Raw genomic sequence first — 27,221 nt, 5'->3', positions numbered from 1 at the left:
CCTCCCCTCCCCCGGTCCGCTCCCCTCCCCCTGTCCCCGTCCACCCCCCTCCCCCTGTCCCCGTCCAACCCCCTCCCCCCTGTCCCCGTCCACCCCCCTCCCCCTGTCCCCGTCCACCCCCCTCCCCCGGTCCCCGTCCACCACCCCCCCCCCTCCCCCGGTCCCCGTTCACACCCCCCCCCCCCCCCCCGGTCCCCGTCCACACTCCCCCCCCCCTCCCCGGTCCCCGTCCACACCCCCTCCCCTCCCCCGTCCCCGTCCACACCCCCTCCCCTCCCCCGGTCCGCTCCCCTCCCCCTGTCCCCGTCCACCCCCCTCCCCGTCCACCCCCCTCCCCCTGTCCCCGTCCCCGTCCACCCCCTCCCCCGTCCACCCCCCTCCCCCTGTCCCCGTCCACCCCCCTCCCCCCGTCCACCCCCGTCCACCCCCCTCCCCTCCCCGTCCACCCCCCTCCCCCGTCCCCCGTCCCCCCCCCTCCCCGTCCCCGTCCACCCCCCTCCCCCTGTCCCCGTCTACCCCCCTCCCCCTGTCCCCCTCCCCGTCCCCGTCTACCCCCCTCCCCGTCTAACCCCCTCCCCCCGTCTCCGTCCCCGTCTACACCCCCCCTCCCCCTGTTTACATACACACACACATCCACCTGTGCAACAATCCCCAGCTACACGCATAGTGTTCCTTTAAAGTCATAAAGTTTAATTGTTGTTCAGTGACCTCATTTATAATTTGTTAAGCATGCTACAGGTTGGAATCTTAATCTAACTTTTTTTTTTAAACATGATCAGGAATGTCCACTAAGGAGCTACAGATATTCTGACTAATATTTTCTGCTGTTGGTTTTTCTGTCTTTTCCAAATGACTGACTGCCTTTATTTTTCAATTTAAAAAAAAGGATAACATAGGAAATGCAATGCTAGACATACTGTTTTTATTATGTTATGCAATTGCCTATGGCAGTGCCCACAGTTGGTTGATAAATGTGTTTGGGTAGAGAGGATGAATTTTGAAGAATTTGTAGCACTAGTTGTCTCCCACTACATTCTAGCCTCCAGATCCAAGACAGTAATAAATGGCACCACAGGATAGCGTTTTCAGCACTTGACCACCATACTGGGCTCAAATAAATTTGTATTGAAAGGAATTAGAGAGGAGATTTTCATATTGTTATTGACATGAATTTAGAGAATTGAGAGATTTTAAATATGTCTTATTAAAATGTATATTTTCTTCAGTTGGTTTCAGTTTGATAGACATACTTTCTTACCCTGGGAGTAATGTGGAAACCATGACTTGGTATATAGACTTTGGCACAAAGAACATTCTGTGGGGGCGAGAAACTGAATACCTTTGTCAACAGTGCCAGAACCCGACTTCAACACGAATTTATGTGGACGCATTTCACCGGTGCGGAGAAAGGGCCTCAAATGTGGCAGGTGACCAGGCGAGCAGTGGCACCACTGTAACATGTCCCACAATGTCCTTTGGTCACCTCTTCTATTCTTCCTCGGTAGAATTCAGTGAACAATAGTAGCTTTCAAAAGGGAATTGGATAAATACTTGAAGGAGAAAAAACTGCTTGGATATGGGAAGAGAACCTGGGACTAACTGGATTGCTCTTCGAAAGTGCCGGCACAGACCCGATGGGCCGAATGGCCTCCTTCTGTGCTGTACTATTCTATGATTCTTTGATTGTGCACAGGTCAGTATCACTGAAATTTTTCTATATTTCTGACTACAACTGTTTGATCAACTAAAATGTCGACGGTGAGAAAGGGCCGAGGGTGCAAACAGTGCCAGGACAGAGCAGCTGGTGAATGGGGCAGGACAGAGCAGCTGGTGAATGGGGCAGGACAGCAGTAGTCGTCAGAACAGTCCAGTTGGAAAGTGGTGGAGGTTAAGAATGGACTCAATGCCACCCTGGAAAGCAGTGGTGAATGAGAATGAGCCTGTGGCATAACCGTGAAAGCAACAGAAGGCCTAGAGAATGTAAAGCTGGGTGGGAAGGAGGTTGTATTTATACAGCGCCTTTTAAAATCTCAGGATGTCCCAAAGAGAAACAAGTATTTTTGAAGAGTAGTCACGGTTGCAATATAGGAAACCCGGCAGCCAATTTGCACACAGTAAGGTCCTGCAATAACAATGAGATAAATGACCACAATCTGTTTGTGATGTTAGTTGAGGGATATATGTTGGCTCGGACACCGGGGAGAACTCCCCTGCTCTGCTTTGAGATAGTGTTGGTGTGGAGATGCCGGAGTTGGACTGGGGTGGACAAATGTAAGAAGTCACACAACACCAGGTTATAGTCCAACAGCTTTATTTGAAATCACAAGCTTTCGGAGCGCTGCTCCTTCTTCAGGTGAAGTGGAGATATAAGCTGTGTCTTTATGCATTTCTCCACTTCACCTGAAGAAGGAGCAGCGCTCCGAAAGCTTGTGATTTCAAATAAAGCTGTTGGACTATAACCTGGTGTTGTGTGACTTCTTACATTTGAGATAGTGTCAGTAGGATCTTTAACATCCACCTGATGTGGCAGACGGGGACGCAGTTTAAGATTGCACTTAAAAGATAGCACCTCCGACAGTACAGCACTCCCTCATTTGTGCGCAGGTCTCTCTAGTTGGGCTTGAGCCGACAACCTTCTGACTCAGAGGTGAGAGTGCTACCACTGGGCCACGGCTGACACCAGTGCTGTAATGTAATGCACAATGCCATGCTGTAGCTATGTTTTAAGTTGCCTATTCTTTAAGGCCTAGAGTCTAATTTTTGTAACTAAACACAGCTTGAAGTCAGAGTTCAATTGCTATTTGGTGAGGTAATTCTACAGATTAAAAGGTCCTTGTAAAGTTCCATCGAAAGGTCAGAAGACAGACGATGAATTAATTGCCTTCCTCTCTTTATACTTTGGACGTTTTGAAGTGTGGCTAAAGGAGGAAACACACCCAGGTTCCAATGGTAAGATGCTCACAGTTTATCGCATCACCGGAAGCTCCAATTTCAAATATTTCTTTATAATCCAATGCAGCACTGGGAATGTGGCAATTTACAAGCACCAGAAGGGTGTTCAGCCCAACAACCCGACCCTGTTTTCAGAGATCAGCTCCACTTTCCTGCCCTCTCGCCATACGCTTCAAACCCTATCTCCATTGTTCGATTGTCTTGAATCTTTTCACACAGGCTGCTTCAATGTTTCGCCCCAGTTTACTTATCTCTCACTGTTTGAGTGTGAAAACTCCACAGCCTTCGGACGTTTCTAACTTCCTTCATTGTTCCATTATTTAAACTTTCACTCAGTAATTCCCCTCGATCAATTCTCAAAATCTGAAAAACTTCAGTTAGATTACCAAAAGTCTCCTTTTTGAACAAAAATCAATTCTCTATTCCAGATATCTGCAATTACCCTCAATGCTCACCTTTGCACCTTCTGAAAGCCATCATCCTTCCTACCATTAGCTTCTCAAAACACCAAGATCAAAATTATACAACAACGCAGCCTCTGGAACCACTGTGGGAGGCCATTTTGTGCAATGTATCTGTGCCAGCTCTTGGATTTACCAATCCAAAACCAAATCTCACCACTTGCCCGCTCCCCATTTCTTCCTCTGCTTCAAATTTTTGACAATTCTTCCCTCCAAAGATGCAATGGCCTCTGTCTCAATTATATCCCAAGCTCCAACACACTCTGTAAAGACATTTCTGCTAACCTGTCCTCACCTTCCAGTAACAATTTTAAATTGTAAGAAATCACACAACACCAGGTTATAGTCCAACAGCTTTATTTGAAATCACAAGCTTTCGGAGCGCTGCCCCTTCGTCATTCAATTTTAAATTGAAAAACCCTCATCACTAACTCCCAACCAGAGGAAAGTCTTTCACTTTTCACCCTGTCAAAACCCTTCATAATTTTTAAAACCTCTAATAATTTTCTCGGTTTTCTCTGCTTCAATGAAAAAGTCCCAGTATCTCATGTCTCTCCTCAATTATAGTTTCCCAACCCTGCATCATCCTGTAGGTTCTCGATGTCCTTTATATAGTGGAGTTCCAAAAAGTGCACAGTTCTCAAACTTAGCTTGACTATTGTCTTGTACAAATGTATTATCTCCCCGCTTCTGTACTCTATGCCCCTTTTTATAGGAACAGGAGTATATATTTAGCCCCTCGAGCCTGTTCCGCCATTCAATGAGATCACGGCTGATCTGTGACCCAACTCCACATACCCCCATCTCTTAATACCTTTGGTTAACAAAATTTTAAATCTGAGATTGCTCGATTTAACAACTGACCTAGCATCAACTGCCATTTGCAGAAGAGAGTTCCGAACTTCTACCACCCTCTGCGTGTGGAATTGTTTCCTCGCTTCACTCCTGAAAGGCCTGTCTCTAATTTTTAGACTATGTCCCCTCGTCCTAAATTCCTCAACCAGTTTTTCCCCCAATAGTGTCTCTCTCTCTATTAGTTCCCCTTAATATGAAAATCTTGATCAAAAGCACCCCTTAACCTTCTAAATTCCAGGGAATACAACCTTAGTTTGTGTAATCTTTCCTCTTAATTTGACCCTTGGAGTTCAGGGATCATTCTGATAAATCTACGCTGCACTCCCTCCAAGGCCAATATATCCTTCCTAAGGTGTGGTGCCCAGAACTGCTCACAGTGCTCCAGGTGTGGTCTAACCAGGGCTTTGTACAACTGCAGCATAACTTCTACCCCTTGTATTCTAGTCCTCAAGATATAAAGCTGGCATTCTATTAGCCTTTTTGATTATTTTCTGTACCTGTCCATGACATTTTAATGATCTATGTACATGGACCTCCAAGTCTCTTTGGATCTCCACTGTTTCTAACTTTTCACCATTTAGAAAGTACTCCGATCTATCTTTTTTAGGTCCAAAGTTGATAACCACATACTTGCCTATATTGAAATCCATTTCCCAGTTTTGCCCACTTAATCTATTAATATCTCTGTAATTGTATGCTTCCATCTACACTGCCATACAATCTTTGCGTCATCAGCAACTTGGATATGTGGCTTTCTATCACATCATTTAAGTCGTTAATAAATACGATGAATAGTTGGGGCTCCAACATAGATCCTTGCGGGACACGACAGTCACATCCTACCAATTATCTGCCCACTATCCCTTCTCTTCATCTCCTGCCGCTCAGCCAATTTCCTAACCAGGTCAATAATTTGCCTTCAATTCCATGAGCTTCAACTTTAGCCAACAGTCTCTTCTGAGGGACTTTATCAAATGCCTTCTGGAAGTCCATATAAATAACATCCATATACATTCCCCTGTCCACTACTGCAGTCACCGCTTCAAAAAATTCAATCAGGTTCCTCAGACATGACCGACCCTTTACAAATCCACGCTGACTCTCTCTGATCAGCTGAAAATTTTCAAGCTCAATCACTCTATCCTTAATTATAGACTCGAGTAATTTCCCGACAACAGATGTTAGGCTAACTGGTCTATAATTCCATGGTTTCCCTCTCACCTTTCATAAATAGCCGAGTGACATGTGCAATTTTCCAATCTAAAGGAACAGTTCTTGAATCGAGAGAACTTTGAAAGCTTAGTTAGGGGATCTGCAATGTTCTTGTCTACTTCCTTTCAAACCCTGGAAAGGAAACCACCTGGTCCTGGGGATTTGTCACTCTTTAATGTCATTATTTTCTTCATTACTGTTATTTTGCTTAGGTGCCAGGGTTAAGGACATCTCCTCTGGGCTGTAGAGAAACTTGGAGTGGGAGGGGGAGGATCCAGTTGTTGTGGTCCATGTTGGTACCAACGACATAGATAGGACAAGGAAGGAGGTTCTGCTGAGCGAGTATGAGCAGCTAGGGGCCAAATTAAAAAGCAGAACCACAAGGGTAATAATCTCTGGATTACTACCTGAGCCACGAGCAAATTTGGCTGGGGTAAATAAAATCAGAGAGTTAAATGCATGGCTCAAAGACTGGTGTGGGAGAAATGGGTTTTGCTTCTTGGGACATTGGCACCAGTACTGGGACAGGAGAGAGCTGTTCCGTTGGGACGGACTTCACTTGGCCAGTGCTGGGACTAGAATCGAATAACTAGGGCTGTAGAGAGGGCTTTAAACTAATTAGTGGGGGGGAGGTTTCAAGAGAGCGAAAAATAAAAATGTCAGCGGAGAAGGCAATAGAGCAAGGTAGCAGTGGGGAAATTAAAAACCAGAGCGTGTCAGGAAGGGACGGAATGTATAAAGATAAAGGTAGAGTAGTAAAAGGGGTAAAAGCAGGAATAAATTGTCACAAAACATACTTAAAAGTTCTTTATCTGAATGCACGCAGCATTCGTAACAAAATAGACGAGTTGATGGTACAAATAACTACACGAGTATGATCTGGTGGCCATTACAGAAACATGGCTGCAAGGTGACCATGACTGGGAACTAAACATCCAGGGGTATTTGACAATTAGGAAGGACAGACAGGAAGGAAAGGGAGGTGGGGTGGCTATGTTAATAAAGGATGGAATCACTGCAATAGTGAGAAATGATATTGGGTCAAAGGATCAGGATAGTGAAACAGTTTGGGTGGAGATAAGGAATAATAAGGAGAAAAAGTCACTTGTGGGCATAGTCTATAGGCCTCCTAACAGTTGCAACTCTGTTGGTCGGAGTATAAATCAGGAAATAGTTGGGGCTTGTAATAAGGGAACAGCTATAATCATGGGGGATTTTAACTTTCATATTGACTGGACAAATCAAATTGGGCAGGGCAGCCTTGAGGAAGAGTTCATAGCGTGCATTAGGGAGGGGCTCCTTGAGCAGTATGTAACTGAACCAACTAGGGGGCCTGTGTAATGAGACAGGATTAATAAAAAATGTCCTAGTAAAGGATCCCCTTGGAATGAGTGACCATAACATGGTTGAATTCCAAATTCAGTTGGAGGGTGAGAGAGTTGGATCTCAAACCAGCGTACTAAGCTTAAATAAAGGAGACTATGAAGGTATGAGAGCAGAGTTGACTAAAGTGGACTGGGAAAATAGATTAAAGTGTAAGACGGTACATGAGCAGTGGTGTACATTCAAGGAGATATTTCACAACTTGCAAGAAAAATATATTCCACTGAGGAAAAAGGGGCGTAAAAGAAGACAGCCATCCGTGGCTAAGTAAAGTAATAAAGGATAGTACCCGACTGAAAACAAGGGCATATAAAGTAGCCAAATCTAGTGGGAGGATAGAAGATTGGGAAGCATTTAAAAGCCAGCAAAGAATAACTAAAAGATTAATTAAGAAAGGGAAGATAGATTATGAAAGTAAACTAGCAAAAAATATAAAAACAGATAGCAAGAGTTTCTACAGTTATATGAAAAGAAAAAGGGTGGCTTAAGTGAATGTTGGTCCCTTAGAGGACGAGACCGGGAAATTAGTGGTGGGGAACATGGAGATGGCAAAAACGCTGAACGAATATTTTGTATCAGTCTTTACAGTAGAGGACACAAAATATCCCAACACTAGACAAACAAGGGGCTATGGGGGGGGGGGGGGGGGGGGGGAGGAATTAAACACGATTAAAATCACTAAGGAGTTGGCACTCGGTAAGATAATGGGACTAAAGGCGGATAAATCCCCTGGACCTGATGGCTTACATCCTAGGGTCTTGAAAGAAATAGCGGTAGGGATTGTGGATGCATTGGTGGTAATTTTCCGAAACTCCCTGGATTCAGGAAAGATCCCAGCAGATTGGAAAACTGCTAATGTAACACGCTTATTTAAAAAGGGAGGCAGACAAAAGGCTGGAAGCTATAGACCAGTTAGCCTAACATCTGTGGTTGGTAAAATGTTGGAGTCCATTATTAAGGAAGCAGTAACAGGACATTTGGATAAGCATAATTTAATCGGACAGAGTCAGCATGGTTTTACGAAGGGGAAGTCATGTTTGACAAATTTGCTCGAATTCTTTGAGGACGTAACAAACAGGGTGGATAAAGGGGAACCAGTGGGTGTGGTGTATTTGGACTTCCAAAAGGCATCTGACAAGGTGCCACGCAAAAGATTACTGCACAAGATTAAAAAATCACGGGATTGGGGGCAATATACTGGCATGGGTGGAAGATTGGCTATCTAACAGAAAACAGAAAGTTGGGATAAATGGTTCATTCTCAGGTTGGCAATCAGTAACTAGTGGTGTTCCGCAGGGATCAGTGCTGGGACCCCAACTCTTTACAATCTATATTAACGATTTGGAGGAAGGGACCGAGTGCAACGTATCCAAGTTTGCCGACGATACAAAGATGGGAGGGAAAGCAGCGAGTGAGGAGGACATAAAAAACCTGCAAAAGGACATAGACAGGCTAAGTGAGTGGGCAGAGATTTGGCAGATGGAATGTAATATTGGAAAGTGTGAGGTTATGCACTTTGGCAGAAAAAATCAAAGAGCAAGTTATTATCTAAATGGCGAGAAACTGTAAAGTGCTACAGTACAAAGGGATCTGGGGGTCCTGGTGCATGAAACACAGAAGGTTAGTATGCAGGTGCAGCAGGTGATCAGGAAGGCCAATGGAATCTTGGCTTTTATTGCAAGGGGGATGGAGTATAAAAGCAGGGAAGTCTTGCTGCAGTTATACAGGGTACTGGTGAGGCCACACCTGGAATACTGCGTGCAGTTTTGGTTTCCATATTTGAGAAAAGATATACTTGCTCTCGAGGCGGTTCAGAGAAGGTTCACTCGGTTGATTCCGGAGATGAGGGGGTTGACTTATGAGGAAAGGTTGAGTAGGTTGGGCCTCTACTCATCGGAATTCAGAAGAATGAGAGGCGATCTTATCGAAACATATAAGATTGTGAGGGGGCTTGATCGGGTGGATGCGGTGAGGATGTTTCCACTGATGGGTGAGACTAGAACTAGGGGGCATAATCTTAGAATAAGGGGCTGCCCTTTCAAAACTGAGATGAGGAGAAACTTCTTCACTCAGAGGGTAGCAAATCTATGGAATTTGCTACCTCAGAGAGCTGTGGAAGCTGCGACATTAAATAAATTTAAAACGGAGATACAGTTTCCTAGCTGATCAGGGAATTAGGGGTTACGGGGAGAGGGCAGGGAAGTGGACATGAGTCTAAGTTCGGATCAGCCATGATCTCATTGAATGGCGGAGCAGGCCCGAGGGGTCGTATGGCCTACTCCTGCTTCTTATGTTCTTATGTTAATTTTGATGAGTCCCTGATCAATATTAGTTTCATTGGCATGTCCAGCATGCAACCCTCTTCCTCTACTGTAAACACTGGTGCAAAGGAATTATTCAACATGTCTGCCATTTCCTTATTTTCCATTTACAATATCACTGATCAGTTTTCAAAGCCCACATTGCACCTGACCACCCTCTTTTTCCAAATACAAGTAAAAAAATTATTTTCATTTTGATATCCCTTGCAAGTTTCTTTTCATATACAAGAAACTTTCTGATAACCGGCACTGACGGGACCGAGCTGGTGCCGTACCATCAAAAGTGCCGGACATACCAGCGTTAATGTTGAAACATACGGAACTGAAAAGCTCCGTGTGAATCAACAAACCCTGTTGCTTAGCAACAGCTTCAAAACAGTCGGCTGCAGCTGCAAGCGTCTCTAGCTGAAGCTGTTGCTATAGCTACAGACCTTGCAGTGCCTGACTGGGGGGAAAAAAGCAACGAGAACTAAAAAAACTTATGGAAAACGGCTCCTGATTTTTGCCGTTAGATCCGAGTATTCCGGACATATAACCTCCGGATAAACCAAAGTTTCCTGTACCCTTTTTGTAGCTCTTACTATTTGTTTTGTCACCTTTTGATGTTCTTTGTATCTCTCCTAGTCGCCGCCAAGATCTGAGCTATTCTTTGTATTTTTGTATGATTTTTCTTTTAGTGTTATGTTATCCGTTACCTTTCTTGTCGTCCACAGCCATTTTCATTTTCGGCAAGTGGAGCTCTTGCCCCTGTAACAGCCAAAGTGATGTTTGTCTTTCTTTTAGGCTTTAGCAGGTAACCATGTATTGGAATTGTTCCATCTCTATTCCTCCATACAGTTCAGAATTTCTCCCTTGAGCTTATACTCCTATTCTTGGGCTTGGAGAATGAGATTGAAATTTGCACATGATACAAAAGTAGAGGGTTTGGTAAATAGTGAGAACTTCAGTAGGATGCCATCAGGTTCGTGGAATGGGCAGGCAGGGTACAGGTGCAATTTAATATGGAGGAGTGTGAGGGGAAAAAAAAATAAGAATTTATACATTTCAAAACCATATTCTCCATGCCCAAGTCCAAAACATGTATATATACCCCAACGACAAAAGTGGACCCAGCACTGACTTCTGGGGTACACCACGGCCAACCCTTCTCCAATCTCAGCAACACCCACTTAACCAAACTCTGGTTTTTGTCACCAGCCTACTTTCTATCCATGCTGCTACATTTCCTCTTGTACCACATACCTGAACTTTTGAGACAAGTTATCAAATGCCTTCTGGAAATCCATATGCACTTGATCTGCTCCACTCCCTTTCTATACATTTACTTTTTCCAAACTTGACTTGCCCTCAATAAATCCGTGCTCGCTGTCCTCAATTATCCCATGCATCTCAACATTCACTAATTTGATTCTGACACTAAATTAACTTGTCTATAGTCACCCAGTTTATCCTTCTCTATAAATAATAGAGCTGTTACATTGGCTGTCCCAGACACAATTTGAAAATCTAAAGAGGATTGAAAAATTGAGACGAGAGCCTCTGCTACCGCCCTCCTTCAATAGCCTGGGGTGCAGCCATCAGGGCCCAGTGACTTATCCACTTGGAGTTCTGCTAATTCTTTTCAGAACCAATTCCTTTTCTGCAGTTAAACTATTTTTCCATATCCTCCGTCAATACAAATCTATATTTTCATTTCCAAAATTTTATCAAATCTGACATATAATACTTTAATATCTCTCCATTATATCTTCATCCCCCCCACAAGATTAATCCTTCATTCCCCGAGCAGCCCTACCTTCTCTAACTATTCAGTGCAAATATGCTTATTAAAGCCCTGAAAATTGCATTATCTGCTAGCCTTTTCTCATATTCCCTTCAGTTATTCTCATCTCCCGTTAAATTTTGCAGGTTTTCCTCAAAATATTCTCTTGGGCTCAGCATCACCAGTCATTCCTGTAAGCAGACCTCACATCCTGCAAGACCTGGAGGGCATCTTTTGCTGCCCAATATCTAATTAAATCATAGTGTGACCTGGGGATCCAAAAAAAAAAATCTTTGATGCACGTACTGGCTACTGTAATCCTGGCCGTGCATTCACCCGTCTTCAAGGAAGGGACATGGATAATCACGCTAGCTCGACATGGCATGATTGTAAACCAACAAACTGGCTTATTTTACACAACATACATGAAAGAATGGAAATACAATTTTCAAAGCAAGACAGGTTAATTTTGTACTGCGCTTCATTCAAATGAAAATAAAAACACTACCGCCATTCGAGATGAAAATTCATTTCAAGCCAGCTGTTCCTAGCCAACTGGCATGCGTTCAACACACCCAATCTGATGGGTGTGGGGCATGTGCATGCACGTGCGAATCAGAGAACTGTCCCAAGTCTGTGTGGACAAAGGTTTTTCCTGATTTCATTAACAAAAAACTCATTCCACCCACATCAACTGAAAATAAAGCAGACCATCTATGTTCATGTCCAGAAATGCTTCTCAATGATTTGACTATCTTAACTTGTGAACGCCTGGTGTCTTCCCATTGTTTAAAAGCTACAGCAGCAAGCAAAAATAAAGTCTCATAACTGTCCTGTGTCATTTTCAGTAACTAATTAACACTGCAAATCAACCCAGTCACATCTTCATCATGTGCTTCCCTTTCAGATTTCAGTTTAGTTTTAATCTCTGTTTATCCATGGAACTCTACACTTTGATGCAACCATTTTCCGCCTTATAGGAATCTATCCCTCTCGTACTCTATCCACTGCATATCTGAAGGTTTCCCAATGCTGATTCGTCTACCCGTTAGGTTTTCTGCCCAGTTAGTTTGGCCCAAATCTCTTCTTATATGGCTGAACTTGGCCTTTATTCAGGCCAACACTCTTTTCTATGACTCATTACCCTTTTCTATTCTTACACTGAACTCAACCATATTGTTGTGGCGGTTTCTCAATTGTTCTCCGACTCTAACATCAGCTATTTGTTCCACATCATTTCTCAAACAAATCAAGCAGTGCCTTTGATGGAACAGAAACATACCATTCTAGGAAGCAGTCCTGGAGACATTCTGTAAAGCATTCACCACTTTGACCACATCACGAGATCATCACAAACACCAGTTTGCCTATCGTGCAAACAGATCAACGGAGGATGCAATCACAACTGCTCTACACTCGGCACTGAATCACTTAGATGGTAAGGAGACCTACATCAGAATGCTGTTCATAGACTACAGCTCAGCATTCAACACTATCGTCCCCAACAAGCTGGCCACCAAACTCTTGGCCTGAACACTTCCCTCTGCAACTGGACCCTGGACTTCCTAACAAACAGACCCCAGTCTGTCAAATTAGGTAACCACACCTCCCCCCCACCCCCTGACCCTGAACACGGGGGCCCCACAAGGATATGTGCTGAGCCCCCTCCTCTACTCCCTCTTCACCCACGACTGTGTGGCTGTTCATGGTTCCAACACCATCAAGTTTGCGGATATACCACGGTAGTAGGCCAGATCACCAGCAACGATGAGTCAGCCTACAGGGAGGAGGTCCAGCATCTCGTGAAGTGGTGCGCCGATAACAACCTGGCCCTTAACATCAAGAAAACCAAAGAAATCATTGTGGACTTCAGGAAGTCTAAAGGCGGAAGTCACACCCCCATCCACATCCATGGGGCTGTGGTGGAAAGGGTGGACAGCTTTAAGTTCCTCGGAGTCCACATCACGGAAGACCTCTCCTGGTCCCTCAATACCTCCTCTCTGGTGAAGAAGGCCCAGCAGCGCCTATATTTCCTAAGGAGGCTGAAGGGATGTAACCTGTCACCCCTGATCCTCTCTAACTTTTACCGCTGCACTATAGAGAGCATCCTGACAAACTGTATCACAGTATGGTATGGCAGCTGTAGCTACTATGACCGGAAAGCCCTGCAGCGGGTAGTCAAAACTGCCCAACGCATTACCGGCACCCGGCTACCGACCATAGAGCACATATACCAGAAACGCTGTTTACAGAGGTCACGGTCCATCATCAAAGACCCTACCCACCCCAGCCACAGTCTGTTCGCCCTCCTGCCATCTGGGAGACGCTACAGATGCAGTCGCACCCGTACGACCAGATTTAGGAACAGCTTCTTTCCCAGGGCTGTCATCCTACTGAACTCCACAAATAAACTCTAAAGCCTGCACATCTGCCAATGCACTTTATTATGGTTATGTTTATGTTAATGTATTACAAGCCAAATGTATGTTGAATGTTTAAATGTCTTAATCTAAATGTACACTCTCGGGAGCCTACATTTCGTTGTACTGCACTTGTGCACTAACAATGACAATAAAAGTTGATTTGATTTGATTTGACATACATTACTTTTATTCCAGTCTACCTTGGAATAATTAAAACGACCCAATTATTATTGGCCTGTTCTTCTTGCAAATCTCCTTGAACTTTCTACAAATTTCTTGCTCTCGATTATCTCCTGTTTGGTGGCTTGTGATCAACAAGAGTTATATTATTTCCTTTTCTATTCCTTAACTCTTCTCTGTTAATGCAACCCCACAGCATCCTTCTGCTCTAACACTGCAATAGAATATTTCCTAACTGCCTTGTTTCCCTTCTCAATCTCTTGAGTGTTATAATCAGGAATATTCAGTTTCCAGTCCTGTATCAGTCCAAGTAACTGTTATAACCACTATCACATCCCGCCACGGTTATTAATGCTTCTAATTCGCCAATGTTGTTTTCTATGGCTTGTGCTTTAACCTGCTCAATCTCTGCTCCTACTTTTTGGCCAATTGGATTATTTTTAATTTCCCTTCCCTCAGATCGATTCTTTATTATTCTCCTGTTTTTTTCCTCGTCACTTCTTTTTCCACCTCACCAATATATTATATTATATCGCTGTACTAATGTAAACCCTCTCCCAGCAAGGACACTGGTCTCAGGCCTGTTCCAATGATCACAACTCTTCATTTGTTACTCCATCTCTCAAACCACGGATTTACCGCCTTACCTTGCTATTCTTATATTGACGAGTGTGTGGCGTCAACAATGTTCCTGAGATTACCACTCTGGAGGTCCTGCTGTTTAACCTGTCTCCGAATTTCTGAAATTCCCTCTGCAGGAACCTAATTCTATTTCATCCTATGCCGTTGGTTCAATCAGGAACCATGACTTCTGGTAGTTCCTCTTCTCTCAACAATGTTATACATCACTCCTTGGTATCCCTTACCCTGGTATCCGAGAGGCAACACACTATTCAAGACTCGAGGCTGCAGCTACAAATGCACCTGTTTATTCCCGACAACAGAAACCCCCATCACTGCTGCACTTCATTGCCCCCTTTGTTGCAACCACTTGCTGCGGTTTTGCTGTTGGTTGCCCTCCTCCAGGTGGTTGACACCGTCACAGCGACTCAGTACTGAATACCTGTTTGTCAACTCAACACTCATGGGATCGATGTACTGCCTCCTCTGCCTACCCAATCAGTCCTGCTGCTTTTCTCCACAATACAAGTCTTGTATATCTGTGGCTGGATAAGTGCATGATAAATCCTCAGTATAACTGCTGTAAACAGCGCACACAGGCTTGTTCAATTCAACTGTCTTTGCATTTCTTAATCTGATCAGAATGGGAGTCCATTCACACTGTAACCATAGCACTGCTCAGAAATGGCACTGGACTCTGTAAAATGTACTAAATTATCAGGTGTGATCAGCCAACCATACTAGTGCCAACATGTCTGCTGTTTTGTAATACAGAAATACATACAAATTACAACATGGAAACTGGACTTTCAGTTCAACCAGTCTGTGTTGGGATTTACCCTCCACATGAGCAAATAGTTCTAACACATTGACCCAGCTTGTCCCCATAACCCTTCAACCCCTATCAGGATGCCTATCAAGAAAGAATGAACAGGCTGGGTCTTTTTTCTCTTGAAAAGGTGAAGGGGTGAGCAAAACTAGAGGCCACCAATATAAGATAGTCACCAAGAAATCAAATTATCAAATAGGGAATTCATAGGATTACATCGGATAAAGGGCACAGAAACCGGCCATTCGGCCCAACCAGTCCATGCCGGCGTTTATGCTCCACTCGAGCCTCCTCCCGTCTTTCCTCATCTAACTATCAGCGTAACCCTCTATTCCCTTCTCCCTCATATACTTGTCCAGTCTCCCCTTAAATGCATCGATACTATTCACTTCAACCACTCCCTGTGGCAGCGAGTTCCACATTCTCACCACTCTCTGGGTAAAGAAGTTTCTTCTGAATTCCCTATTGGATTTCTTGGTGACTATCTTATATTGATGGCCTCTAGTTATGCTCTTCCCCACAAGTGGAAACATTCTCTCTGTATCCGCTCTATCAAAACCTTTCATAATTTTAAAGACCTCTATTAGGTCACCCCTCAGCCTTCTTTTTTCAAGAGAAAAGAGATCCAGCCTGTTCATCCTTTCCCGATATGTATACCCTCGCACTTCTGGTATCATCCTCGTAAATCTACTCTGCACCCTCTCCAGTGCCTCTATATCCTTTTCATAACATGGCGTCCAGAACTGCACGCAGTACTCCAAGTGTGGTCTAACCAAGGTTCGATACAGGTTTAGCATAACTTCCCTACTTCTCAATTCTATCCATCTAGAAATAAACCCGAGTGCTTGGTTTGCTTTTTTATGGCCTTGCTAACCTGTATTGCAACTTTTAGTGATTTGCGTATTTGTACTCCGAGATCCCCTTGTTCCTCTACCCCACCTAGACTCGCACCCTCCCAATGATGTGACCTCCCTATTCTTCCTGCCAAAATGTAATACCTCATTTATCTGTGTTGAACTTCATTTACCAATTATTTGCCCATTCTGCAAGTTTATTAATGTCCTCCTGCAATTTGTTGCAGTCCTCCTCAGTATTGACTATCCCCCCAAATCTGGCATCATCAGCAAATTTAGAAATTGTGTTTTTGATTCCAAAGTCTAAATCGTTAATGTAAACTGTGAACAGCAGTGGTCCCAGCACTGATCCTTGTGGAACACCACTACCCACCTTCTGCCACTGTGAATAGCTACCCTTTAACCCTACTCTCTGCTTTCTGTCCTGAAGCCAGCCAGCAATCCATTCTCTACTTGTCCCCTGACTCCACATTCTCTGACCTTGTTCATCAGTTTATTATGGGGTACCTTATCGAAGGCCTTTTGAAAATCTTGATAAATTGCATCTACTTCATTACTATTGTCTACTCTCTCTGGTACATCTTCAAAAAATTCAATATGGTTGATCAAGCTAGACTTTCCCTTTTGAAATCCATGCTGACTATTCATTATAATACTTCTCGTTTCTAGATGTTCTTGTATTCTGTCCTTTAGTTGGGATTCCATTATTTTTCCTACCACCAATGTTAAGCTGACTGGTCTATAATTCCCTGGACATGTTCTATCCCCCTTCTTAAATATAGGCATTGCGTTCGCTATCCGCCAGTCCTCTGGCACTACACCTTTTTCTAACAAATTATTAAATATGTGTAGCAATGCCTCTCCTATCTCTTCCCTAGATTCATTTAAAATGCAGGGATGCAATCCATCCGGACCAGGGGTTTTATCCTCTTTGAGTTTGATTAGTTTATTTAACATATCCCCTTTTTTAAATTTTAAATGCACTTATCTCATTACTCATATCATCCAATGTCATGTCTACCTGTTGCATCTCCCTGGTAAATACTGAAGCAAAATAATGATTTAATATTTCTGCCATCTCCCTATCGTTACCCGTGGTATTATCCTGTCTATCCCTTAATGGCCCTATTCCCATCCCAACCTTCCTTTTTTTTTATTGATGTGCCTGTAAAATATTTTACTATTTTGTTTTATGTTCCTTGATAATTTAATTTCACAGTTCCTCTTTGCCTTCCGAATTATTTTTTTGACTTCTCTCCTAATCCCTTCATATTCTCTCTTATCATGCACTCCTCTGCTGTCTATGTACTTAATGTATGCCTCTTTCCTTACCCTCAATTGTTCCCTTGTGTCTTTATTCATCCATGGAGTCTCATTAGTGTTTAGTTTGTTCTTTCCTTTTAGCCGAATATATTTTTCTTGCACTCTGTTGAACACCATTTTATATGTTTCCCATTGTCGTTCTACATTGTTGTTTGCCAATATTGTTGCCCATTTTATCTTCCCAAGTTCTATTCTCAGCCCCTCAAAAACAGCTTTTCTCCAATCTACTAACCTGGTCATACTTTTGTCCTTCTCTGTTATCATCTTAAAGCGTATTATATTATGGTCACTATTGCCTGTATGTCCCCCTATTTTTACTTCTCTCATCTGCTCTGGCTCATTCCCCATAACTAGATCCAATAGTGAATCCTCCCTTGTTGGGCTTTTTACATATTAGGTTAGAAAGGAGCCCTGTAGACATTGTAGGAACTCCATTCCCTTATCCCCTTTACCTACCTCTTCTGTCCAATTAATATCAGGGTAGTTGAAATCCCCCCCATGATTATTATTGTGTTTTTTACTCATTTCTCTAATTTGTCTGTATATTTCTTCCTCCACCTCCCTTCCATTATTAGGTGGTCTGTAGACTACACCTATTAGTGTGATTGATCCTTTATCTTTTATCTCTATCCACATGGATTCTACTTTTGTCTTGCTGATATCTACGTCCCTTTTTTCTATTGCCATTGTTATCTCTAATAAGTACAGCTACTCCACCTCCTCTTTTGCCCTCTCTATCTTTTCTAAATATGTTAATTCAGAAGAAACTTCTTTACTTAAAGAGTGGTGAGAATGTGGAACCCACTACCACAGGCAGTGGTTGAAGCGAATAGTATAGATGCATTTAAGGGGCAGTTAGATAAGCATATGAGGGAGAAGGAAATAGAGGGATATGCTGATCGAGTTAGATGAGAAAAGACGGGAGGAGGCTCGAATGGAGCATAAACGCCAGCAGGGACTGGTTGGGCCGAATGGCCTGTTTCTGTGCTGCATATCCTCTGTAATCCTATGTAAACCTCCTTACCTTCATCCCAATTCAATCTAATCCAGAATGTTGAGAGTTTCTGCCTAAACCACTAACGCTGAGTGTGAACTCCACAGCCTCACAAATGTGTGCGAAGAAGTTTCTCCCCACACCCACCATTTTGAAATCTCAATCAATGGCCCCCTCATTCTTGATCCCTCAAATACTGGAAAGAGTCTGCTTTTATCTACCTTGCCTCAATTTGAAACACGACTGTATCGCCCCGTAATCTGTGTTGTTCAAGTGAAAAAAAACACACTTTTCCTAGTCTTTTAGTATTTGTATTTCCTCAAACCAGGAATCGGTGTTGTATCTTCTCTAAAGCCTCAATATCCTTCCCATCGTGTGAAGCCCAATGCATCACATAGTACTCTAACTGAGGTCTGTGTGTTGCCACATGTACTTGTACAGATTTTTAAAAACCAAACATCTCCATGTATATAAAAGCATTTTGAGCACATTGTACTTTTGAATATGGTGCGAGCCCACGGTTACTGACTGGTGCATCATTGTTACTGTGCATGGGCATAGTACAGTCCTGTATACACACACAGGTGGCACAGTCTAGTACACATCACCCATGATAGGCACAGTGCAGGGCACAGAAAATCTGGATAAGGGCCAGTCTTCTTTTCCTTTCTGCCATGTTAGTATAATTCCACAAGTGTGGGCTGCTCTCCAATACTTAGTCCAAGTGGCCATTCTTCCCGATGAGCCTGGGCAACGACTGCTGGCAGGGGATTGAACCACGCGAGGCACCACACTGACCCCAATCCTGCCATAACCCATCCTCAAATGCACACTTTCCACAAGGGGCCATTGGATAAGTAGCAGGAACATTGGCTGATCTTTGCATTCTATAGCCCAGGATATCAGCTTTCTCAGCATAAACTCCAGAGTTTAGATGGCTCTGTTCCACAGTGAATGGTGCACTTACCAACTGCGCAATCAGGGAGACTCAAAGATCCTGTACCTTCAAAGGTTCTACTGGGAAGGGAATGCTCATTATAAGTTTACACTAATAGCACGCACCATGAAACTGCTGTCTACAAATAGCAGTGCCAACCACCATCTGCAGTCCAGATTTCAAGTAGTTTCTCCAGTCAGGTAGAAATCTAAAAAAAGATTGTTAGATACCAAATGAAGGTGTTATAAAGGAGACCTTTAAGGAGAATTTCCCAACATCAGCTACTGTATCAGTTAGTTATGAGAGACAGCAGCAATCTCTAAGGCTGCTAAAAACGCCTTGTAGCTTGTACAACAGGAATTCTAAGTGAACTAGATCAGAAATCCTGGCACAGATTGAAAGGCATTACTGTGTACACTGCCTTTTGATCTTTTTGAAATGTATTGCATAATAGTCTGCCTCTAAACATTTCATTAAAGAGTGGCACAGCAGTTCAATCTATTACTGAATCCAAACCTTTAATGCTTTTGGAATGGGCAATGGGGTGCAGCTGGCATGGTACTCCATCATAAATCTGCACTTTGGTCAAGGTGCTTTTATCTGATTATTGAAGATGAATGCTGTATGCAATATGTAGTCTGTATTAGTCACGGCCATATGTAAGCCTTTAACCCCACCTAGACAGTCACACCACTTATTTGAGCTAACTATTTCAGTCTTAGTGAGTTAAAAGCTTGTCCTCTGCTATGCACAATTAAGCTATCATTTAATAGGAAGGGCATTACATAGAAATACATGCAAGCTACAACATGGGAAAAAAAAGCCATTTACCCTCCATGTGAGCAAATGGCCCTAGTCACATTTACCCACCCTGTTCCGACATCCCTTCAGCCACCTATCCAATCTAATCTTGAATGTTGACATTTCTGCCTCAACCACTAACCCTGGCAGTCAATTCCACAGCAGCCGCATAAGGACAATGTTAAAAAGTCAGACAGTGGCGAGCACCACTTCTGAACAGGGCTACAAACTCCCAAATTACTTGTAAACAGACATCCAAGTTCTGAACCTTTAAGTTTGAGCTGTCTCAAGCTAATGGCCAAAACTTTAAATTACAGACTGCAGCCGCCAACAGCATCATAAACATTTGCCCCCTTCCCACCACGAATTCCCAGTCTGAAGGCTAAGAAAGCAACCAGTTTTGAGGATGCTGCCACTGGTCCTTTGTGGTAAGCTTCTGCAAGGAGGACAAGCATGACTCTGGATAAAGGACTTCACCCCTAATACCCCAATAGTCTGGCTGACACCGGCCCTTACTAGCAGTTATGAACCAATACATCTATCCAAAATGTTTGGATTAACAAAGAGGAATGATGCTGTGCACCTTCGGGGCCACCATTACCTCTGCTGCTCTTCAACGTACACCAATTACCAATTTCACAAATACTGTGGCAACAAGAGCAGGTCAGAGGCTGGGTATTCTGTGGCGAGTGTCTCACCTCCTGACTCCCCAAAGCCTTTCCACCATCTACAAGGCACAAATCAGGATTGTGATGGAATACTCTCCACTTGCCTGGATGAGTGCAGCTCCAACAACACTCAAGAAGCTCGACACCATTCAGGATAAAGCAGCCCGCTTGATTGACACCCCATCCACCACCTTAAACATTCACTCCCTCCACCACTGGCATACCGTGGCTGCAGTGTGTACCATCTACAAGATGCACTGCAGCAACTCGCCAAGGATTCTTCGGCAGCGCCTCCCAAACCCGCGACATCTTCCACCTAGAAGGACAAGGGCAGCAGGCGCATGGGAACACCACCACCTCCAAGTCACACACCATCCTCACTTAGTATATCGCCAATCCTACATCGTCACTGGGTCAAAATCCTGGAACTCCCTACCTAACAGCACTGTGGGAGTACCATCACCACACGGACTGCAGCGGTTCAAGAACGTGGCTCACCACCACCTTCTCAAGGGCAACCAGGGATGGGAAATAAATGCTGGCATTGCCAGCGACGCCCTGATTCCATAAACGAATAAAGAAAATACTAAAAAGGCCACTTAAAAACATTACATTTTCATAACCAGAAGAAATTTTGAAATGCTTTTTCAGGAACAGTTTAACATAAGGTGGATCTTCCACTCACCCAGTGTGACATGAACACAGAGTGCACACTGCAACTCAAGCCCTGCCATTCACACTTCAAATATTTAAAATGTTTCAGAAGCAGCTGGTATTCACCATCATCATGACCTGGCTTGTGTCTGACATTCACTTTTCAATGCATCCCCTCAAATTACTGTGTCCCATGAACAAAATAAGGATTTCAGTATCCCAGGACCGCAACTCACTGTTACTAACAAATGTAAGCAATGGTGTGAAGGTGACAGGAGCAGGAAAGCCACTGAAACAGCAGTGTGACAAGCACACAAAGCAGTAGCCGCACTACTGCACCACTGCCAGCTGGCACACCTGTGTGTTTGTACATTATGCAGACTACATACTTACAAGTTATTTTTCTGATGTGCGAGTTGCACAAACAAAAGGATTTTCAGATATTTGACACAGTGCCTGATTAGTAGTCTGCATTAACGGCGAAGATGCCTGTAAAGGCAAATGCTCTTGCACATTCAGTGCAAGGTGATCATTTGGAAAATGACTCCCTTCTTCTCAAAAACATCTTTATTTGAAGAGCTTCTCTGCAGAACACACAAATGCAAGCCAGTTCAATGAAAAAGAATTAAAGCAGATGCCCTCTGCTGACATCACGCGATGAATCGAAGGAGCGGTACCATAAGCAAACATTGAGCAGCCAAGCTCTTCAACTGCCAGAACAATCTTTTATGAAAGCCACACACAAATATTGCATAACAACCTAAACATGGGGGTGCAACATTCAGCGCACCAACCCAGGAGAAAACACTTGCCCTAGTCAAACAAACAAGAGCACTGGAGCTCGGGGAAAAGGAAGATCATTCCGAACAGCTCAGCACCAGGCACTGCTGTCAGAAACACTGGAGCGGTCCCGAGAATCGGTAAACACCAATGTTAAAACCTCCCTCCATCAGGAGAATGGAGACAATCCCTCTGCTCCAGCCCGGGGAGGCGGAGGCTGCGCTGCTGCTCCCCAGGGGCCGAGTTAACGCCACACCCGGGCAAACAGCGCCAGGCCCGCCCCTCGGGCACCCGGTCCCGGGCTCTGCACCAGCCCAGGGCTGCAACCCGCCGCTACCGGGCCCGGCACAGCCCGGCTCCACACCGCCCGTCCCGGCCCAGCTCCAACCCAACCCCGGACCGGACCCAACACAACCCCGCCCCTCGGGCACCCGGTCCCGGGCTCTGCACCAGCCCAGGGCTGCAACCCGCCGCTACCGGGCCCGGCACAGCCCGGCTCCATGCCGCCCGTCCCGGCCCAGCTCCAACCCAACCCCGGACCCAACCCAACACAACCCAACCCCGGACCGGACCCAACACAACCCCGCCCCTCGGGCACCCGGTCCCGGGCTCTGCACCAACTCAAGGACAGCCCAGGGCTACAACCCGCCGCCGCCACTAGTCAACGGGCCGCAGCTACCCGGCCCGGCTCCGCACCGCCCGGCCGGACCCAACCCAACCCAGTCCCGGCTCGGCCCAGTCCCGCCCTCCGGGTGCTGCCAGTTCGGGCCCACACTCCCAGTCCGGAGACAGGCGATCCTCCGCCCTGCTGAGAGCCGCGGAGATTGGTGAGGTCAATCAAAGCGGGGAGTTACCGGGCTCGGCGCCAGCCAGCCACTCCTTACCTCGACATAGGCGGCCCGGGCGGGCGCTGCGGCCAGCAGCAGCAGGGCGATGAGGGCGCCAGTTGCCATGACGGTCTGGATGCCGGTCCCGCTCTGTCTCTCGCTCCTCAGCGTCTGAACCCAGCGGCGCGCGCTTCCGCCCCAGGAGCATACTCCGCGTGCGCGCCCCCGCCGGCGGGCTCGCTCTCGAGCTACGAGCGCGCTCCCGCACACCGCGAGGCGCAGAAGAACCCCGCCCCTCAACTGGAGCCGCTCAGAACAAGTGGAGGAGTGCGGGATCCCATTACCCTCCTCCCCATCCCCCTCACACCTCCCCAACCCACCCTCCCCCTCACACCTCCCCATCCCCCTCACACCTCCCATCCCCCTCACACCTCCCCTCACACCTCCCCATCACCCCCTCACCATCCATCCCCCCACACCCATCCCCCCACCCACTCCCCCTCACACCTCCCCATCCCCCTCACACCTCCCCACCCCCTCACACCTCCCCATCCCCCTCACACCCCCATCCCCCACCCATCCCCCTCACACCTCTCCCATCCCCCCACACCTCCCCATCCCCCACCCATCCCCCCACCCATCCCCCTCACACCTCCCATCCCCCACCCATCCCCCTCACACCTCCCATCCCATCCCCCTCACACCTCCCCATCCCCCCACCCATCCCCTCCACCTCCCATCCCCCCATCCCATCCCCCTCCACCTCACCCATCCCCCATCACACCTCCCCATCCCCATCCCCATCCACACCCTCCCATCCCCCACCCTTCCCCCTCACACCTCCCCATCCCCCACCCATCCCCCTCACACCTTCCCATCCCCCTCACACCTCCCATCCCCCACCCATCCCCCTCACACCTTCCCATCCCCATCACACCTCCCCATCCCCCCACCCATCCCCATCACACCTCCCCACCCCCCTCACACCTCCCCATCCCCCACCCATCCCCCTCACACCTCCCCATCCCCCCCACCCATCCCCCTCACACCTCCCCATCCCCCCACCCATCCCCCTCACACCTCCCCATCCCCATCACACCTCCCCATCCCCCACCCATCCCCCTCACACCTCCCCATCCCCCTCACACCTCCCCATCCCCCCACCCATCCCCCTCACACCTCCCCATCCCCCCACCCATCCCCCTCACACCTCCCCATCCCCCCACCCATCCCCCTCACACCTCCCCATCCCCCCCACCCATCCCCCTCACACCTCCCCCTCACACCTCCCCATCCCCCCACCCATCCCCCTCACACCTCCCCATCCCCCCCACCCATCCCCCTCACACCTCCCCATCCCCCTCACACCTCCCATCCCCCCCACCCATCCCCCTCACACCTCCCCCTCACACCTCCCCATCCCCCCCACCCATCCCCCTCACACCTCCCCCCCACCCATCCCCCTCACACCTCCCCATCCCCCTCACACCTCCCCAACCCCACCCATCCCCCTCACACCTCCCCATCCCCCCCACCCATCCCCTCACACCTCCCCATCCCCCCACCCATCCCCCTCACACCTCCCCATCCCCCACCCATCCCCCTCACACCTCCCCATCCCCCCACCCATCCCCCTCACACCTCCCCATCCCCCCACCCATCCCCCTCACACCTCCCCATCCCCCCCACCCATCCCCCTCACACCTCCCCATCCCCCCACCCATCCCCCTCCTCCCCAACCCCATCCTCACACCTCCCCACCCCACCCATCCCCCTCACACCTCCCCATCCCCCCACCCATCCCCCTCACACCTCCCCCCACCCATCCCCCTCACACCTCCCCCCACCCATCCCCCTCACACTCCCCATCCCCCTCACACCTCCCCATCCCCCCACCCATCCCCCTCACACCTCCCCATCCCCCCACCCCTCCCCATCCCCCCACCCATCCCCCTCACACCTCCCCCTCACACCTCCCCATCCCCCACCCATCCCCCTCACACCTCCCCATCCCCCCACCCATCCCCCTCACACCTCCCCATCCCCCCACCCATCCCCCTCACACCTCCCCATCCCCCCACCCATCCCCCTCACACCTCCCCATCCCCCCACCCATCCCCCTCACACCTCCCCATCCCCCCACCCATCCCCCTCACACCTCCCCATCCCCCCACCCATCCCCCTCACACCTCCCCATCCCCTCACACCTCCCCATCCCCCCACCCATCCCCCTCACACCTCTCCATCCCCCTCACACCTCCCCAACCCCATCCCCCTCACACCTCCCCAACCCCACCCATCCCCCTCACACCTCCCCAGCCATCCCCCTCACACCTCCCCAGCCCCACCCATCCCCTCACACCTCCCCAGCCCCACCCATCCCCCTCACACCTCCCCAACCCCACCCATCCCCCTCACACCTCCCCAACCCCACCCATCCCCCTCACACCTCCCCAACCCCACCCATCCCCCTCACACCTCCCCAACCCCACCCATCCCCCTCACACCTCCCCAACCCCACCCATCCCCCTCACACCTCCCCAACCCCACCCATCCCCCTCACACCTCCCCAAACCCCACCCATCCCCCTCACACCTCCCCTACCCCACCCATCCCCCTCACACCTCCCCAACCCCACCCATCCCCCTCACACCTCCCCTACCCCACCCATCCCCCTCACACCTCCCCAACCCCACCCATCCCCCCCCACACCTCCCCATCCCCCCCCCCCCACACCTCCCCATCCCCCCCCCACACCTCCCCATCCCCCCCCCACACCTCCCCATCCCCCCCCCACACCTCCCCATCCCCCCCCCACACCTCCCCATCCCCCCCCACACCTCCCCATCCCCCCCCCACACCTCCCCATCCCCCCCCCACACCTCCCCATCCCCCCCCCACACCTCCCCATCCCCCCCCCACACCTCCCCATCCCCCCCACACCTCCCCATCCCCCCCCACACCTCCCCATCCCCCCCCCACACCTCCCATCCCCCCCCCACACCTCCCCATCCCCCCCCACACCTCCCCATCCCCCCCCCACACCTCCCCATCCCCCCCCACACCTCCCCATCCCCCCCACACCTCCCCATCCCCCCCACACCTCCCATCCCCCCCCCCACACCTCCCCATCCCCCCCCCCACACCTCCCCATCCCCCCCCACACACCTCCCCATCCCCCCCCACACCTCCCCATCCCCCCCCACACCTCCCCATCCCCCCCCACACCTCCCCATCCCCCCCCACACCTCCCCATCCCCCCCCCACACCTCCCCATCCCCCCCCACACCTCCCCATCCCCCCCCACACCTCCCCATCCCCCCCCACACCTCCCATCCCCCCCCCACACCTCCCCATCCCCCCCCCCACCTCCCCATCCCCCCCCCACACCTCCCCATCCCCCCCCCCACACCTCCCCATCCCCCCCCACACACCTCCCCATCCCCCCCCATCCCCCCCACACCTCCCCATCCCCCCCACACCTCCCCATCCCCCCCCCACACCTCCCCATCCCCCCCCCACACCTCCCCATCCCCCCCCACACCTCCCCATCCCCCCCCACACCTCCCCATCCCCGCCCACACCTCCCCATCCCCCCCACACCTCCCCATCCCCCCCCACACCTCCCCATCCCCCCCCACACCTCCCCATCCCCCCCCACACCTCCCCATCCCCCCCCACACCTCCCCATCCCCCCCACACACCTCCCCATCCCCCCCACACACCTCCCCATCCCCCCCACACCTCCCCATCCCCCCCCCACACCTCCCCATCCCCCCCCCCACACCTCCCCATCCCCCCCCACACCTCCCCATCCCCCCCACACCTCCCCATCCCCCCCCCACACCTCCCCATCCCCCCCACACCTCCCCATCCCCCCCCCACACCTCCCCATCCCCCCCCACACCTCCCCATCCCCCCCCACACCTCCCCATCCCCCCCCACACCTCCCATCCCCCCATCCCCCTCACACCTCCCCATCCCCCCTCCCCCTCACACCTCCCATCCCCCCTCCCCCTCACACCTCCCCATCCCCCCCTCCCCCTCACACCTCCCCATCCCCCCCTCCCCCTCACACCTCCCCATCCCCCCCTCCCCCTCACACCTCCCATCCCCCCCTCCCCTCACACCTCCCCATCCCCCCCCTCCCCCTCACACCTCCCCATCCCCCCCCACACCTCCCCATCCCCCCCCCCACACCTCCCCATCCCCCCCACACACCTCCCCATCCCCCCCCACACCTCCCCATCCCCCCCCCACACCTCCCATCCCCCCCACACCTCCCCATCCCCCCCACACCTCCCCATCCCCCCCCCCACACCTCCCCATCCCCCCCCACACCTCCCCATCCCCCCCCACACCTCCCCATCCCCCCCCCACACCT

At 48.9% G+C, this 27,221-nt stretch overlaps 1 protein-coding gene across 3 annotated transcripts in view; it reads right to left on the bottom strand.

Moving 5' to 3' along the window:
- aplp2 (amyloid beta (A4) precursor-like protein 2) overlaps positions 1–23,034 on the bottom strand; it is a 220,011-nt gene extending 196,977 nt beyond the window's left edge. For all 3 annotated transcript variants that reach the window (XM_085968197.1, XM_085968198.1, XM_085968199.1), the window contains exon 1: positions 22,895–23,034. In XM_085968197.1, coding sequence (XP_085824323.1) covers positions 22,895–22,963 — 69 coding nt within the window. In that variant the 5' untranslated portion in view covers positions 22,964–23,034. The remainder of the gene's footprint in view (positions 1–22,894) is intronic.
- Between the last annotated feature and the right edge of the window lie 4,187 nt (positions 23,035–27,221).

Source organism: Somniosus microcephalus, chromosome 26 (assembly GCF_052327205.1).
Source record: "Somniosus microcephalus isolate GS21.2 chromosome 26, FLI_Smic_1.0, whole genome shotgun sequence".
NCBI classification, from domain to species: Eukaryota; Metazoa; Chordata; class Chondrichthyes; order Squaliformes; family Somniosidae; genus Somniosus; species Somniosus microcephalus.
This window is presented reverse-complemented; position numbering and strand designations above follow the sequence as displayed.